At 41.1% G+C, this 15,491-nt stretch overlaps 1 protein-coding gene and 1 long non-coding RNA gene across 2 annotated transcripts; both read right to left on the bottom strand.

Annotated features, from left to right (window-relative positions):
• Window positions 1–1,983: 1,983 nt before the first annotated feature.
• Window positions 1,984–10,591, bottom strand: LOC123741778 (uncharacterized). The gene is made up of 2 exons (XR_006769360.1): window positions 10,427–10,591; window positions 1,984–2,762 (listed from the first exon to the last, which is right to left on the bottom strand). It is a non-coding gene; the product is annotated as an uncharacterized lncRNA (long non-coding RNA).
• Window positions 10,592–13,517: 2,926 nt separating this feature from the next.
• On the bottom strand, window positions 13,518–15,467 carry LOC123741777 (stonustoxin subunit beta-like). The gene is made up of 2 exons (XM_045715986.1): window positions 15,012–15,467; window positions 13,518–14,626 (listed from the first exon to the last, which is right to left on the bottom strand). Exons 1-2 carry the CDS (start codon window positions 15,187–15,189, stop codon window positions 14,076–14,078), a joined length of 729 nt encoding a protein of 242 aa, XP_045571942.1. The 5' UTR covers window positions 15,190–15,467; the 3' UTR covers window positions 13,518–14,075.
• Between the last annotated feature and the right edge of the window lie 24 nt (window positions 15,468–15,491).

Raw genomic sequence — 15,491 nt, 5'->3', positions numbered from 1 at the left:
GTTTTGGTGACGCCTGTCTTTGAATTGGCACAACATTACACACAACTCTTGTAAATGTACTGTCCTAACATACTCTAAATTTATGCTTTCGCCGTAAAACCTTTTTGAAATCGTAAAACGTGGTTAGATTAAGGAGATGTTTATCTTTCAAAGGGTGTAAAATAGTTGTATGTTTGAAAAATTTGAATTTTGACATTTATTTGGATTCAAATTTGCCGCTCTTGAAATGCACCTGCTGTTGATGGAGTGCACCACGGGTGGCACGCTAGCGTCCCACCTAGCCCATAGAGGTTAATGGAGCCAAAGGTCTAACGTTAAATTATAAACCTGATGAACTGGGAACCAGATCTCTCTGATCTGATTAACTGTCTGTTAATGAAGCCTAAGGTCTAACGTTAACTTACACAGCGACTCAACTTCCATAAAAGTTGTTCAGGAAAACTAAACCTGATGCTAAACCTGAAAACTTACTTGGACATGGACTGTTTCCTCACCTTATTCTCCTTGTGGTTATCCATGGTTGTTGGTTATTTACCAGGTAACAACAAGTGAAAATGAAACAAGGACTGAAGCACTCCTTATTTTAGTCAACTAGCGACTGAATAAAAATGGTGTTTCTTTGAAAAGATGGGCGTGTCTGATATGAAACATACATACAAGGGGAAAGAATCCACAGAGTCTGATATGAAACATACATACAAGGGTAAAGGATCCACAGACACAGAGTCTGATATGAAACATACATACAAGGGGAAAGGATCCACAGACACAGAGTCTGATATGAAACATACATACAAGGGGAAAGGATCCACAGAGTCTGATATGAAACATACATACAAGGGGAAAGGATCCACAGAGGCTGATATGAAACATACATACAAGGGGAAAGGATCCACAGACACAGAGGCTGATATGAAACATACATACAAGGGGAAAGGATCCACAGAGTCTGATATGAAACATACATACAAGGGGAAAGAATCCACAGACACAGAGTCTGATATGAAACATACAAGGGGAAAGGATCCACAGAGTCTGATATGAAACATACATACAAGGGGAAAGGATCCACAGAGGCTGATATGAAACATACATACAAGGGGAAAGGATCCACAGAGGCTGATATGAAACATACATACAAGGGGAAAGAATCCACAGACACAGAGTCTGATATGAAACATACAAGGGGAAAGGATCCACAGAGTCTGATATGAAACATACATACAAGGGGAAAGGATCCACAGAGGCTGATATGAAACATACATACAAGGGGAAAGGATCCACAGAGGCTGATATGAAACATACATACAAGGGGAAAGAATCCACAGACACAGAGTCTGATATGAAACATACAAGGGGAAAGGATCCACAGAGTCTGATATGAAACATACAAGGGGAAAGGATCCACAGACACAGAGTCTGATATGAAACATACAAGGGGAAAGGATCCACAGAGGCTGATATGAAACATACAAGGGGAAAGAATCCACAGACACAGAGTCTGATATGAAACATACAAGGGGAAAGGATCCACAGACACAGAGTCTGATTATCTTTCTGCACATCTCTTAATTTACAATGCTGGTTGCCATGGTTAACACAAACACAGGACATTAAATTCTACCTGAATTGACTCAGAATAGTAACATAAGTGTAGTCCTACAGTGAGGTCACAGAGAGGTCAAACAGGTGTGTGTGTTAGTCAGATTACCCAGTGTCCACAGCAACACTATTGATGATTCTCTACTCCCAGTGTAGTGGTGTACTATGGTCTTAGTCCTCCCCTCATTACCATTATTTACCATTACGTCTCTATGAAAAGTCATCTGACCATAGAGTCTTGAAGTGTTAATACTTTCTGGGTCTTGTCAGAGCCTGCTGGACATTAAAACTGGTTCTTCCCTTATTGAAATGGTGAATAAAGAAACATACAGCTTTCATTTTGTCACGGCTGTCTGAAGGATTGGACCAAAATGCAGCGTGTTCGAAGTTCCACATATTTATTTATTCCGTATAACTAAATGCTATACACTAAATACTAGAAATACAACAAACAAAAAAAAACTTGACGCAGAGAGGAAAACACACTACTCAAAATGAATCACCCACAAAAACAGGTGGGACAAACATCAACTTAAATATGACCTCCAATTAGAGGTAGCGAGGATCAGCTGTCTCCAATTGGAGATCAACCCAAACAACACCAACATAGAAATACAAAACTAGAAACTGAACATAGAAATACAAAAACAGACAAACACCCCCTGTCATGTCCTGACCTACTCTACCATAGAAAATAACAACTTACTATGGTCAGGACGTGACACATTTTCAATGAAGACAAAATGAAGAAAAGTTAAGAGAGTTAATGTACGATTTAAGACGGCCTGTATCTCTGTATTACAGCAAGTCAAATAAAGATGAGTGGAAACAGGAAGTGTGACTTCTTTCCCTAATGTGGACATTGGAGACATGCCTCTGATCATTCTCCTGTATAGATACTGTTCCTGTTATAGTGGAGACACGACCCTGATCATTCTCCTGTATAGATACTGTTCCTGTAATAGTGGAGACATGACTCTGATCATTCTGCTGTATAGATACTGTTCCTGTAATAGTGGAGACATGACTCTGATCATTCTCCTGTATACATACTGTTCCTGTAATAGTGGAGACATGACTCTGATCATTCTACTGTATAGATACTGTTACTGTAATAGTGGAGACATGACTCTGATCATTCTCCTGTATAGATACTGTTCCTGTTGTCACGTCCTGACCAGTATAAGGGTTAATTGTTATGGTAGTTTGGTCAGGACGTGGCAGAGGGTATTTGTTTTATGTGGTTCGGGGTGGTGTTTTTGTAGAAGGGCGTTTGACTTATTATTTCCGGGTTTTGGTTTATGTTCTATGTTTATGTATTTCTATGTTTAGTCTAGTGAGTGTATTTCTATGTTAGGTTAATGGGGGTTTGGGACTCTCAATTGGAGGCAGGTGCTTCCTCGTTGCCTCTGATTGAGAGTCCTATATATGGGTAATTGTTTGGTGTAGGTTTTGTGGGAGATTGTTTCTTGTCTAACGTGTGTGAGCCTGAGAAGACTGTTCGTTGATTGTGAGTTCGTTTTGTTATTTTGGTGTTCATTTTGAGTCTAATAAAAGTTCAAGATGAGCAACCACATACCTGCTGCATTTTGGTCCTCCTTTCCCGACGAGAACTGTGACAGAATCTCCCACCAAATATAGACCAAGCAGCAGAGTAAGGAGCAAGGGGAATTCAATTTGGACTGGCGGGAGAAATGGAGGTGGTCGGAGATGAAGATGTGCATTTCCAGGGCTATGGAGGGGTTAACCTCTATGGGCTAGGTGGGACGCTAGCGTGCCACCCGTGGTGCACTCCATCAACAGCAGGTGCATTTCAAGAGCGGCAAATTTGAATCCAAATAAATGTCAAAATTCAAATTTTTCAAACATACAACTATTTTACACCCTTTGAAAGATAAACATCTCCTTAACCTGTTAGGGCTAGGGGGCAGCATTTGCACGTCTGGATAAAAAAAATGTACCCGATTTAATCTGGTTACTAATCCTACCCAGTAACTAGAATATGCATATACTTATTATATATGGATAGAAAACACTCTAAAGTTTCTAAAACTGTTTGAATGGTGTCTGTGAGTATAACAGAACTCATTTGGCAGGCAAAACCCTGAGACATTTTCTGACAGGAAGTGGAGACCTGATGTGTTGTATTGACTTTAAACCTATCCCATTGAAAAACACAGGGGCTGAGGAATATTTTGGCACTTCCTATTGCTTCCACTAGATGTCACCAGCCTTTACAAAGTGTTTTGAGTCTTCTGGAGGGAGATCTGACCGAACAAGAGCCATGGAACGATGATGTCCCATTAGACACCTGGCGCGCGAGTTCATGTTGGGTACCCTCGTTCCAATACGTTATAAAAGAGTATGCATTCGTCCACCTTGAATATTATTCATGTTCTGGTTAACCTCTTGGGGCTAGGTGGGACGCTAGCGTGCCACCCGTGGTGCACTCCATCAACAGCAGGTGCATTTCAAGAGCGGCAAATTTGAATCCAAATAAATGTCAAAATTCAAATTTTTCAAAAATACAACTATGTTACACCATTTGAAAGATAAACATCTCCTTAATCTAACCACGTTTTACGATTTCAAAAAGGTTTTACGGTGAAAGCATAAATTTAGAGTATGTTAGGACAGTACATTTACAAGAGTTGTGTGTAATGTTTTGTCAAGTCAAAGACAGGGTCACCAAAACCATAAAACCAGCTAAAATGATGCACTAACCTTTTACAATCTCCATCAGATGACACTCCTAGGACATTATGTTAGACAATGCATGCATTTTTAGTTCTATCAAGTTCATATTTATATACAAAAACAGCGTTTTACTATGGCATTGATGTTGAGGAAATCGTTTCCCTCCAATAACCGGCAGTCAAGTCAGCGTCAGAAATTAAATAATTAAAATTAGAAAACATTGGTAAAATATTATATTGTCATTTAAAGAATTATAGATTTACATCTCTTGAACGCAATCAACTTGCCAGATTTAAAAATAACCTTACTGGGAAATCACACTTTGCAATAATCTGAGCACTGCGCCCAGAAAAATACGCGTTGCGATACAGACTAGACGTCATGTTGGGGAGATCTAAAATCGAAAATACTATGTAAATAATCCATTACCTTTGATTCTCTTCATCAGATGTCACTTCCAGGTATCACAGGTCCATAACGAATGTAGTTTTGTTCAAAAAAGCTCATCATTTATGTCCAAAAATCTCCGTCTCGTTAGCACATGATGTAAGCCAGCCGGACTTCTCGTCATGAACGAGGGGAAAAATATATTTCCGTTCGTTCAAACATGTCAAACGTTGTATAGCATAAATCATTAGGGCCTTTTTAACCAGAACATGAATAATATTCAAGGTGGACGAATGCATACTCTTTTATAACGTATTGGAACGAGGGTACCCAACATGAAGTAGCGCGCCAGGTGTCTAATGGGACATCACCGTTCCATGGCTCTTGTTCGGTCAGATCTCCCTCCAGAAGACTCAAAACACTTTGTAAAGGCTGGTGACATCTAGTGGAAGCAATAGGAAGTGCCAAAATATTCCTAAACCCCTGTGTTTTTCAATGGGATAGGTTTAAAGTCAATACAACACATCAGGTATCCACTTCCTGTCAGAAAATGTCTCAGGGTTTTGCCTGCCAAATGAGTTCTGTTATACTCACAGACACCATTCAAACAGTTTTGGAAACTTTAGAGTGTTTTCTATCCATATATAATAAGTATATGCATATTCTAGTTACTGGGTAGGATTAGTAACCAGATTAAATCGGGTACATTTTTTTTATCCAGACGTGCAAATGCTGCCCCCTAGACCCAACAGGTTAAAAAAGGCCCTAATGATTTATGCTATACAACGTTTGACATGTTTGAACGAACGTAAATATATTTTTTCCCCTCGTTCATGACGAGAAGTCCGGCTGGCTTAGATCATGTGCTAACAAGACGGAGATTTTTGGACATAAATGATGAGCTTTTTTGAACAAAACTACATTCGTTATGGACCTGTGATACCTGGAAGTGACATCTGATGAAGAGAATCAAAGGTAATGGATTATTTACATAGTATTTTCGATTTTAGATCTCCCCAACATGACGTCTAGTCTGTATCGCAACGCGTATTTTTCTGGGCGCAGTGCTCAGATTATTGCAAAGTGTGATTTCCCAGTAAGGTTATTTTTAAATCTGGCAAGTTGATTGCGTTCAAGAGATGTAAATCTATAATTCTTTAAATGACAATATAATATTTTACCAATGTTTTCTAATTTTAATTATTTAATTTGTGACGCTGACTTGACTGCCGGTTATTGGAGGGAAACGATTTCCTCAACATCAATGCCATAGTAAAACGCTGTTTTTGGATATAAATATGAACTTGATAGAACTAAAAATGCATGCATTGTCTAACATAATGTCCTAGGAGTGTCCTCTGATGGAGATTGTAAAAGGTTAGTGCATCATTTTAGCTGGTTTTATGGTTTTGGTGACCCTGTCTTTGACTTGACAAAACATTACACACAACTCTTGTAAATGTACTGTCCTAACATACTCTAAATTTATGCTTTCGCCGTAAAACCTTTTTGAAATCGTAAAACGTGGTTAGATTAAGGAGATGTTTATCTTTCAAATGGTGTAAAATAGTTGTATTTTTGAAAAATTAGAATTTTGACATTTATTTGGATTCAAATTTGCCGCTCTTGAAATGCACCTGCTGTTGATGGAGTGCACCACGGGTGGCACGCTAGCGTCCCACCTAGCCCATAGAGGTTAATCTAACCACGTTTTACGATTTCAAAAAGGTTTTACGGCGAAAGCATAAATTTAGAGTATGTTAGGACAGTACATTTACAAGAGTTGTGTGTAATGTTTTGTCAAGTCAAAGACAGGGTCACCAAAACCATAAAACCAGCTAAAATGATGCACTAACCTTTTACAATCTCCATCAGATGACACTCCTAGGACATTATGTTAGACAATGCATGCATTTTTAGTTCTATCAAGTTCATATTTATATCCAAAAACAGCGTTTTACTATGGCATTGATGTTGAGGAAATCGTTTCCCTCCAATAACCGGCAGTCAAGTCAGCGTCACAAATTAAATAATTAAAATTAGAAAACATTGGTAAAATATTATATTGTCATTTAAAGAATTATAGATTTACATCTCTTGAACGCAATCAACTTGCCAGATTTAAAAATAACCTTACTGGGAAATCACACTTTGCAATAATCTGAGCACTGCGCCCAGAAAAATACGCGTTGCGATACAGACTAGACGTCATGTTGGGGAGATCTAAAATCGAAAATACTATGTAAATAATCCATTACCTTTGATTCTCTTCATCAGATGTCACTTCCAGGTATCACAGGTCCATAACGAATGTAGTTTTGTTCAAAAAAGCTCATCATTTATGTCCAAAAATCTCCGACTTGTTAGCACATGATCTAAGCCAGCCGGACTTCTCGTCATGAACGAGGGGAAAAAATATATTTACGTTCGTTCAAACATGTCAAACGTTGTATAGCATAAATCATTAGGGCCTTTTTTAACCAGAACATGAATAATATTCAAGGTGGACGAATGCATACTCTTTTATAACGTATTGGAACGAGGGTACCCAACATGAACTCGCGCGCCAGGTGTCTAATGGGACATCATCGTTCCATGGCTCTTGTTCGGTCAGATCTCCCTCCAGAAGACTCAAAACACTTTGTAAAGGCTGGTGACATCTAGTGGAAGCAATAGGAAGTGCCAAAATATTCCTCAGCCCCTGTGTTTTTCAATGGGATAGGTTTAAAGTCAATACAACACATCAGGTATCCACTTCCTGTCAGAAAATGTCTCAGGGTTTTGCCTGCCAAATGAGTTCTGTTATACTCACAGACACCATTCAAACAGTTTTAGAAAATGTAGGGTGTTTTCTATCCATATGTAATAAGTATATGCATATTCTAGTTACTGGGTAGGATTAGTAACCAGATTAAATCGGGTACATTTTTTTATCCAGACGTGCAAATGCTGCCCCCTAGCCCTAACAGGTTAAGTAAACCCGAGAGGCAGCCCCAATAATTTTTTTGGGGGGGGCACAAGGGCAGTTTTTCGGGGCGAGGATGGAGCCCCAGGCCAGCTCTCCGCACTAGCCTGGAGGTGCGTGTTCCCAGTCTGGCACGTCCAGTACCAGCACCACGCACCAGGTTTCCAGTGCGTCAGCCCAGTCCGACGTCGCCAGAGCTGCCCGTCAGTCTGGCGTCGCCAGAGCTGCCCGTCAGTCAGGCGTCGCCAGAGCTGCCCGTCAGTCAGGCGTCGCCAGAGCTGCCCGTCAGTCAGGAGTCGCCAGAGCTGCCCGTCAGTCAGGAGTCGCCAGAGCTGCTCGTCAGTCAGGAGTCGCCAGAGCTGCCCGTCAGTCAGGAGTCGCCAGAGCGGCCCGACTGCCCGGAGATGCCAGAGCGGCCCGACTGCTCGGAGATGCCAGAGCGGCCCGACTGCCCGGAGATGCCAGGGCGGCCCGACTGCCCGGAGATGCCAGTGGCCCATCGGCCAGGATCAGCCAGAGTGGCCCATCTGCCCAGAGTCTGCCGATGACCAAAAACCAAGGGAGTCTAGCAGCAACCCTGAACTGAGTAAGCCTGACAATTCAGAACTTAAAGTGATTAACTGTTTAATTAATGAGTCTGCCTACAGGGTGGAGAGGAAGAGGTCTGCCCATGATCTGGAACAGGGGGAGTCTGCCTACGGCCCGAGGCTGATCGGGTCGGTGTGCATTTTGGAGGACAGTAGGCCGGAGCCTGAACCACCACCTGCTTAGGTGGGTTGGGGAGGGGGGGTGTAGCACAAGTGCCGTCGGTGACGGCAGCCACCCTCCCTTCCCTCCCTTTAGTTTAGGGGATTTTTTGTTGTTGTTGGGGTTTTGTTTATTCACGAGGTGCTTCCGGGTCTGCACCTTTAGGGGGTACTGTCACGTCCTGACCAGTATAAGGGTTAATTGTTATGGTAGTTTGGTCAGGACGTGGCAGAGGGTATTTGTTTTATGTGGTTCGGGGTGATGTTTTTGTAGAAGGGCGTTTGATTTATTATTTCCGGGTTTTGGTTTATGTTCTATATTTATGTATTTCTATGTTTAGTCTAGTGAGTGTATTTCTATGTTAGTTTAATGGGGGTTTGGGACTCTCAATTGGAGGCAGGTGCTTCCTCGTTGCCTCTGATTGAGAGTCCTATATCCTGTTAGGGCTAGGGGGCAGTATTGACACGGCTGGATAAAAAACATACCCGATTTAATCTGGTTACCACTCCTACCCAGTAACTAGAATATGCATATACTTATTACATATGGATAGAAAACACCCTAAATTTTCTAAAACTGTTTGAATGGTGTCTGTGAGTGTAACAGAACTCAAATGGCAGGTCAAAACCTGAGAGATTCCTTTACAGGAAGTGGCCTGTCTGACCATTTCTTGAACTTCTTTTCCATCTCTATCATTTACTAAGGATCTCTGCTCTAACGTGACACTTCCCACGTCGTCCATAGGCGCTCAGAGCCCGGGAAAAAACAGAATGTCGTCATTCCAGCCCCAGGCTGAAACACATTATCGCCTTTCTCAAGTGGCCGATCAAGGGACACTGGGCTTATATTACACTGGAATATTATCGCTTTTCTACGAGAAAAATGTCGTAAAAATTGATTTTAAACAGCGGTTGACATGCTTCGAAGTACGGTAATGGAATATTTAGAATTTTATTGTCACGAATTGCGCCATGCGCGCGACACTTCTTTACTATTTCGGATAGTGTCTGGAACGCACGAACAAAACGCCGCTATTCGGATATAACGATGGATTATTTTGGACCAAACCAACATTTGTTATTGAAGTAGCAGTCCTGGGTGTGCATTCTGACGAAGACAACAAAAGGTAATCAAACTTTTATAATAGTAAATATGATTATGGTGAGTGCTAAACTTGCCGGGTGTCTAAATAGCGAGCCCGTGATGCCTGGGCTATGTACTTAGAATATTGCAAAATGTGCTTTCACCAAAAAGCTATTTTAAAATCGGACATATCGAGTGCATAGAGGAGGTCTGTATCTATAATTCTTAAAATAATTGTTGTGCTTTTTGTGAACGTTTATCGTGAGTAATTTAGTAAAATGTTAGCGAATTCCCCGGAAGTTTGCTGGGGGTATGCTAGTTCTGAACGTCACATGCTAATGTAAAAAGCTGGTTTTTGATATAAATATGAACTTGATTGAACAAAACATGCATGTATTGTATAACATAATGTCCTAGGGTTGTCATCTGATGAAGATCATCAAAGGTGAGTGCTGCATTTAGCTGTCTTCTGGGTTTTGGTGACATTATATGCTGGCTTGAAAAATGGGTGTCTGATTATTTCTGGCTCTGCTGACATAATCTAATGTTTTGCTTTCGTTGTAAAGCCTTTTTGAAATCGGACAGTGTGGTTAGATTAACGAGAGTCTTGTCTTTAAATAGCTGTAAAATAGTCATATGTTTGAGAAATTGAAGTAATAGGATTTTTAACGTTTTGAAAATCGCGCCACAGGCTGCCAGTGGCTGTTACGTAGGTGGGACGAATTCGTCCCGCCTAGCCCAGAGAGGTTAAATGGGTAATTGTTTGGTGTAGGTTTTGTGGGAGATTGTTTCTTGTCTAACGTGTGTGAGCCTGAGAAGACTGTTCGTTGATCGTGAGTTCGTTTTGTTATTTTGGTGTTCATTTTGAGTCTAATAAAAGTTCAAGATGAGCAACCACATACCTGCTGCATTTTTGTCCTCCTTTCCCAACGACAACCGTGACACCTGTAATAGTGGAGACATGACTCTGATCATTCTCCTGTATGAAACTAATTCCTCCAGTCTATGGGTCTGGTCCCCTGGCCAGGATGGAAACTAATACCTCCAGTCTATGGGTCTGGTCCCCTGGCCAGGATGTAAACCAATACCTCCAGTCTATGGGTCTGGTCCCCTGGCCAGGATGGAAACTAATACCTCCAGTCTATGGGTCTGGTCCCCTGGCCAGGATGGAAACTAATACCTCCAGTCTATGGGTCTGGTCCCCTGGCCAGGATGGAAACTAATACCTCCAGTCTATGGGTCTGGTCCCCTGGCCAGGATGGAAACTAATACCTCCAGTCTATGGGTCTGGTCCCCTGGCCAGGATGGAAACTAATACCTCCAGTCTATGGGTCTGGTCCCCTGGCCAGGATGGAAACTAATACCTCCAGTCTATGGGTCTGGTCCCCTGGCCAGGATGGAAACTAATACCTCCAGTCTATGGGTCTGGTCCCCTGGCCAGGATGGAAACTAATACCTCCAGTCTATGGGTCTGGTCCCCTGGACAGGATGGAAACTAATACCTCCAGTCTATGGGTCTGGTCCCCTGGCCAGAATGGAAACTAATACCTCCAGTCTATGGGTCTGGTCCACTGGCCAGGATGGAAACCAATACCTCCACTCTTTCAGGTTTTTGATGAGGTCACATGAAGAAGTACATGGTCCTAGCCTGCAAAGAGGACATCATCCAAGAGGTATTAGAAGTCTGTGATCAGAGTCATAGAAAAAAGAGGACAACATCCCAGAGGTATTAGAAGTAACTGTATTTATGATATATTTATTTATGGATCCCCATTAGCTACTGCAGGAGCTACTCTTCCTAGGGTTTGGCAACATTTTAAAACATTACAATACCTTCACAACATATTTCACAACACACAATGTGTGCCCTCAGGCCTCTACTCCACTACCACATACAGTTGAAGTCGGAAGTTTGCATACACTTCGGTTGGAGTCATTAAAACTCGTTTTTCAACCACTCCACAAATTTCTTGTTAACAAACTATAGTTTTGGCAAGTCGGTTAGGACATCTACTTTGTACATGACACAAGTCATTTTTCCAACAATTGTTTACAGACAGATTATTTCACTTATAATTCATTGTATCACAATTCCAGTGGGTCAGAAGTTTACATACACTAAGTTGACTGTGCCTTTAAACAGCTTGGAAAACTCCAGAAAATGATGTCATGGCTATAGAAGCTTCTGATAGGCTAATTGACATAATTTGAGTCAAATGGAGGTGTATCTGTGGATATATTTCAAGGCCTACCTTCAAACTCAGTGCCTCTTTGCTTGACATCATGGGAAAATCAAAAGAAATCAGCCAAGACCTCAGAAAAAAATTGTAGACCTCCACAAGTCTGGTTCATCCTTGGGAGCAATTTCCAAACACCTGAAGGTACCACGTTCATCTGTACAAACAATAGTATGCAAGTATAAACACCATGGGACCACGCAGCCATCATACCGCTCAGGAAGGAGACACGTTCTGTCTCCTAGAGATGAACGTACTTTGGTGCAAAAAGTGCAAATCAATCCCAGAACAACAGCAAAGGACATTGTGAAGATGCTGGAGGAAACAGGTACAAAAGTATCTATATCCACAGTAAAATGAGTCTAATATCGACATAACCTGAAAGGCCGCTCAGCAAGGAAGAAGCCACTCAGCAAGGAAGAAGCTCTAAAATTACCATAAAAAAGCCAGAGTACGGATTGCAACTGCACATGGGGACAAAGATCATACTTTTTGGAAAAATGTCCTCTGGTTTGATGAAACAAAGGACCATCATTATGTTTGGAGGAAAAAGGGCAAGGCTTGCAAGCCAAAGAACACCATCCCAACCGTGAAGCACGGGGGTGGCAGCATCATGTTGTGGGGTGCTTTGCAGGAGGGACTGGTGCACTTCACAAAATAGATGGCATCATGAGGCAGGAAAATTATGTGGATATATTGAAGCAACATCTCAAGACATCAGTCAGGAAGTTAAAGCTTGGTCGCAAATGGGTCTTCCAAATGGACAATGACCCCAAGCATACTTCCAAAGTTTGACAACAAAGTCAAGGTATTGGAGCGACCATCACAAAGCACTGACCTCAATTCTATAGAAAATTTGTGGTCAGAACTGAAAAAGTGTGTGCGAGCAAGGAGGCCTACAAACCTGACTCAGTTACACCAACTCTGTCAGGAGGAATGGGCCAAAATTCACCCAACTTATTGTGGGAAGCTTGATGAAGGCTACCCAAAATGTTTGACCCAAGTTAAAAATTTAAAGGCAATTCTACCAAATACTAATTGAGTGTATGTAAACTTCTGACCCACTGGGAATGTGATGAAAGAAATAAAAGCTTAAATAAATCCTTCTCTCTACCATTATTCTGACATTTCACATTCTTAAAATAAAGTGGTGATCCTAACTGACCTAAGACTAGGATTAAATGTGAGGAATTGTGAAAAGCTGAGTTTAAATGTATTTGGCTAAGGTGTATGTAAACTTCTGACTTCAACTGTATCTACAACACTAAATCCATGGGTACGTGTGTGTTTACAGCATCATACAGTAGAAAAAACAGAATAATTAGTGAGTGTGTGTACAGCATCATACAGTAGTAGAAACAGAATAATTAGTGAGTGTGTGTACAGCATCATACAGTAGTAGTAACAGAATGATTAGTGAGTGTGTTTACAGCATCATACAGTAGTAGAAACAGAATAATTAGTGAGTGTGTGTACAGCATCATACAGTAGTAGTAACAGAATGATTAGTGAGTGTGTTTACAGCATCATACAGTAGTAGAAACAGAATTATTAGTGAGTGTGTGTGAGATAAAAGCTTCCTCCTTAACTGAATACGACCCATTTCTATGTACTGAACACAACCCCTATTACTGTACTGTCATATTGTGATCAGTATTAAAACATGTCCACCTCTCTTCTTCCATCTATTACTGTACTGTCATATTGTGATCAGTATTAAAACATGTCCACCTCTCTTCTTCCATCTATTACTGTACTGTCATATTGTGATCAGTATTAAAACATGTCCACCTCTCTTCTTCCATCTGGTTGATGACCCTTTATTAGTCACATCTGTCACATCATTTCATTCAGTTGAATTAAGTTTATACACAACCCAGATTGTTGTGTCAAGAATTTGACAAATAAACATTCTACAATATTTACAAACACTAAGAAGCAAAATAACAACCAGATCAGTGATGTGTAAATGAAACCAGTTTAACAACACAGTGGGGTGATTGATTATATTAACCTGTCTGGGAACCTGGGACGCTACAATATTTACAAACCCAATAACAACCAGATCAGTGATGTGTAAATGAAACCAGTTTAACAACACAGTGGGGTGATTGATTATATTAACCTGTCTGGGAACCTGGGACGCTACAATATTTACAAACCCAATAACAACCAGATCAGTGATGTGTAAATGAAACCAGTTTAACAACACAGTGGGGTAATTCATTCTATTAATGACTATTCACTTAGGTGGTGTATAATCATGAATATTTAGATATAATAATAACATTTTATCTCATGACTAGAGAGATATTCTACATTGTTGCTCCAGTGTGTCTTACTGAACATGACCCTGATTAGAGTGAAACATCATGTTGTGTTTGACACAGAGACACTGAGGTGTCATACCAAAGCCTAAACCCTGGGTAGAGGGGCTCAGTGAATGTGGAGGTGAATGTGTATAGATGGGTCAGTGTGTCAGAGGAGGCTCTATAGAAGGACAGAGTGCCGGCTGGCCAGTCCAGATACACTCCTACTCTGTGGGAGCTGGAGGAGGGGACGTCTATGGTAGTGGGATTATTATTGTGCCAAACCGTGTAACTGTTGTCAGAGCAGTCCAGACTCCAGGACTTGTCATTGTATCCAAGACAACAGTCATTAACCCCTCCTCTCCTGCTGATTCCTTTATATGTCACTCCTATGTAAGCCCCTCTCCCACTCCACTCTACCTCCCAGTAACAGCGCCCAGTCAGACCCTCTCTACACAGCACCTGTTCACAGTCCTCAAATCTCTCTGGGTGATCAGGATACGGCTGCTCCTCTCTCCTACATGTCACCTTTCTGTTCTCCTCAGACAGAAAGAGGAGTCTGTTTACTGTGTTTGGGTCCAGTGTGAGATCACAGACATCTGATGGATGAAACCAGGTATATCACAAATCATCGTCATACTACATCAGAATGTTAATGTTTCTAGGTATTAAAAGACAAAGGAAAGGTTATCTAAGATGGTTATCTAGATGAAGCCATATATTATACAGTATAGTATATGGAGCCATACATTATATAGTAAATGGAGCCATATATTATACAGTATATAATAGGGGTTAATGACTGTTGTCTTGGATAAAACACAAACACACAGCAAAATATAACCACAACAGAGCGAAGTCTAATTAGTGTAACCACACATACATAGATCACTTAACAAGCTCTGAAAAATGATCTTTCTTTGAATCAACTTGAAATTAGACTGAGTAATAACAGGATAATTCTGAACATTAGTCAACACTCACATTTTCTAAGCCATGGTTTGATTGTTAACACTCCATCAGGTTTCACACTGTAAGGGGAGCAGGAGAACAGACAGTAAATGTACACACTGGTTCTCTCTCTCTCTCTCTCTCTCTCTCTCTCTCTCTCTCTCTCTCTCTCTCTCTCTCTCTCACACACACACACACACACAGTCAGCATATCACATTTTCCATGTGGTGGTAAGTAAAATGTCTGGTTTACAGTACATTTAAATGAACATACAGTACCTAACCTGATAACTATCAATTATGATACCTAACCTGTTAACTATAAATGATCATAACAAACCCAAACGCAGAAAAATGTCTTACAGTATGTCACTCATCAACAGATCGACACATGTACATACTTGAGTTTCTCCAGTCTGCAGTGTGGATCCTCCAGTCCAGCAGAGAGCAGTCTGACTCCTGAGTCTCCTGGGTGATTGTAGCTCAGGTCCAGCTCTCTCAGGTGTGAGGGGT

This window comes from Salmo salar, chromosome ssa03 (assembly GCF_905237065.1).
Source record: "Salmo salar chromosome ssa03, Ssal_v3.1, whole genome shotgun sequence".
In the NCBI taxonomy this organism is placed as follows: domain Eukaryota; kingdom Metazoa; phylum Chordata; class Actinopteri; order Salmoniformes; family Salmonidae; genus Salmo; species Salmo salar.
The sequence above is the reverse complement of the archived record's forward strand: the minus strand, read 5'-3'. Positions and strand labels throughout refer to the sequence as shown.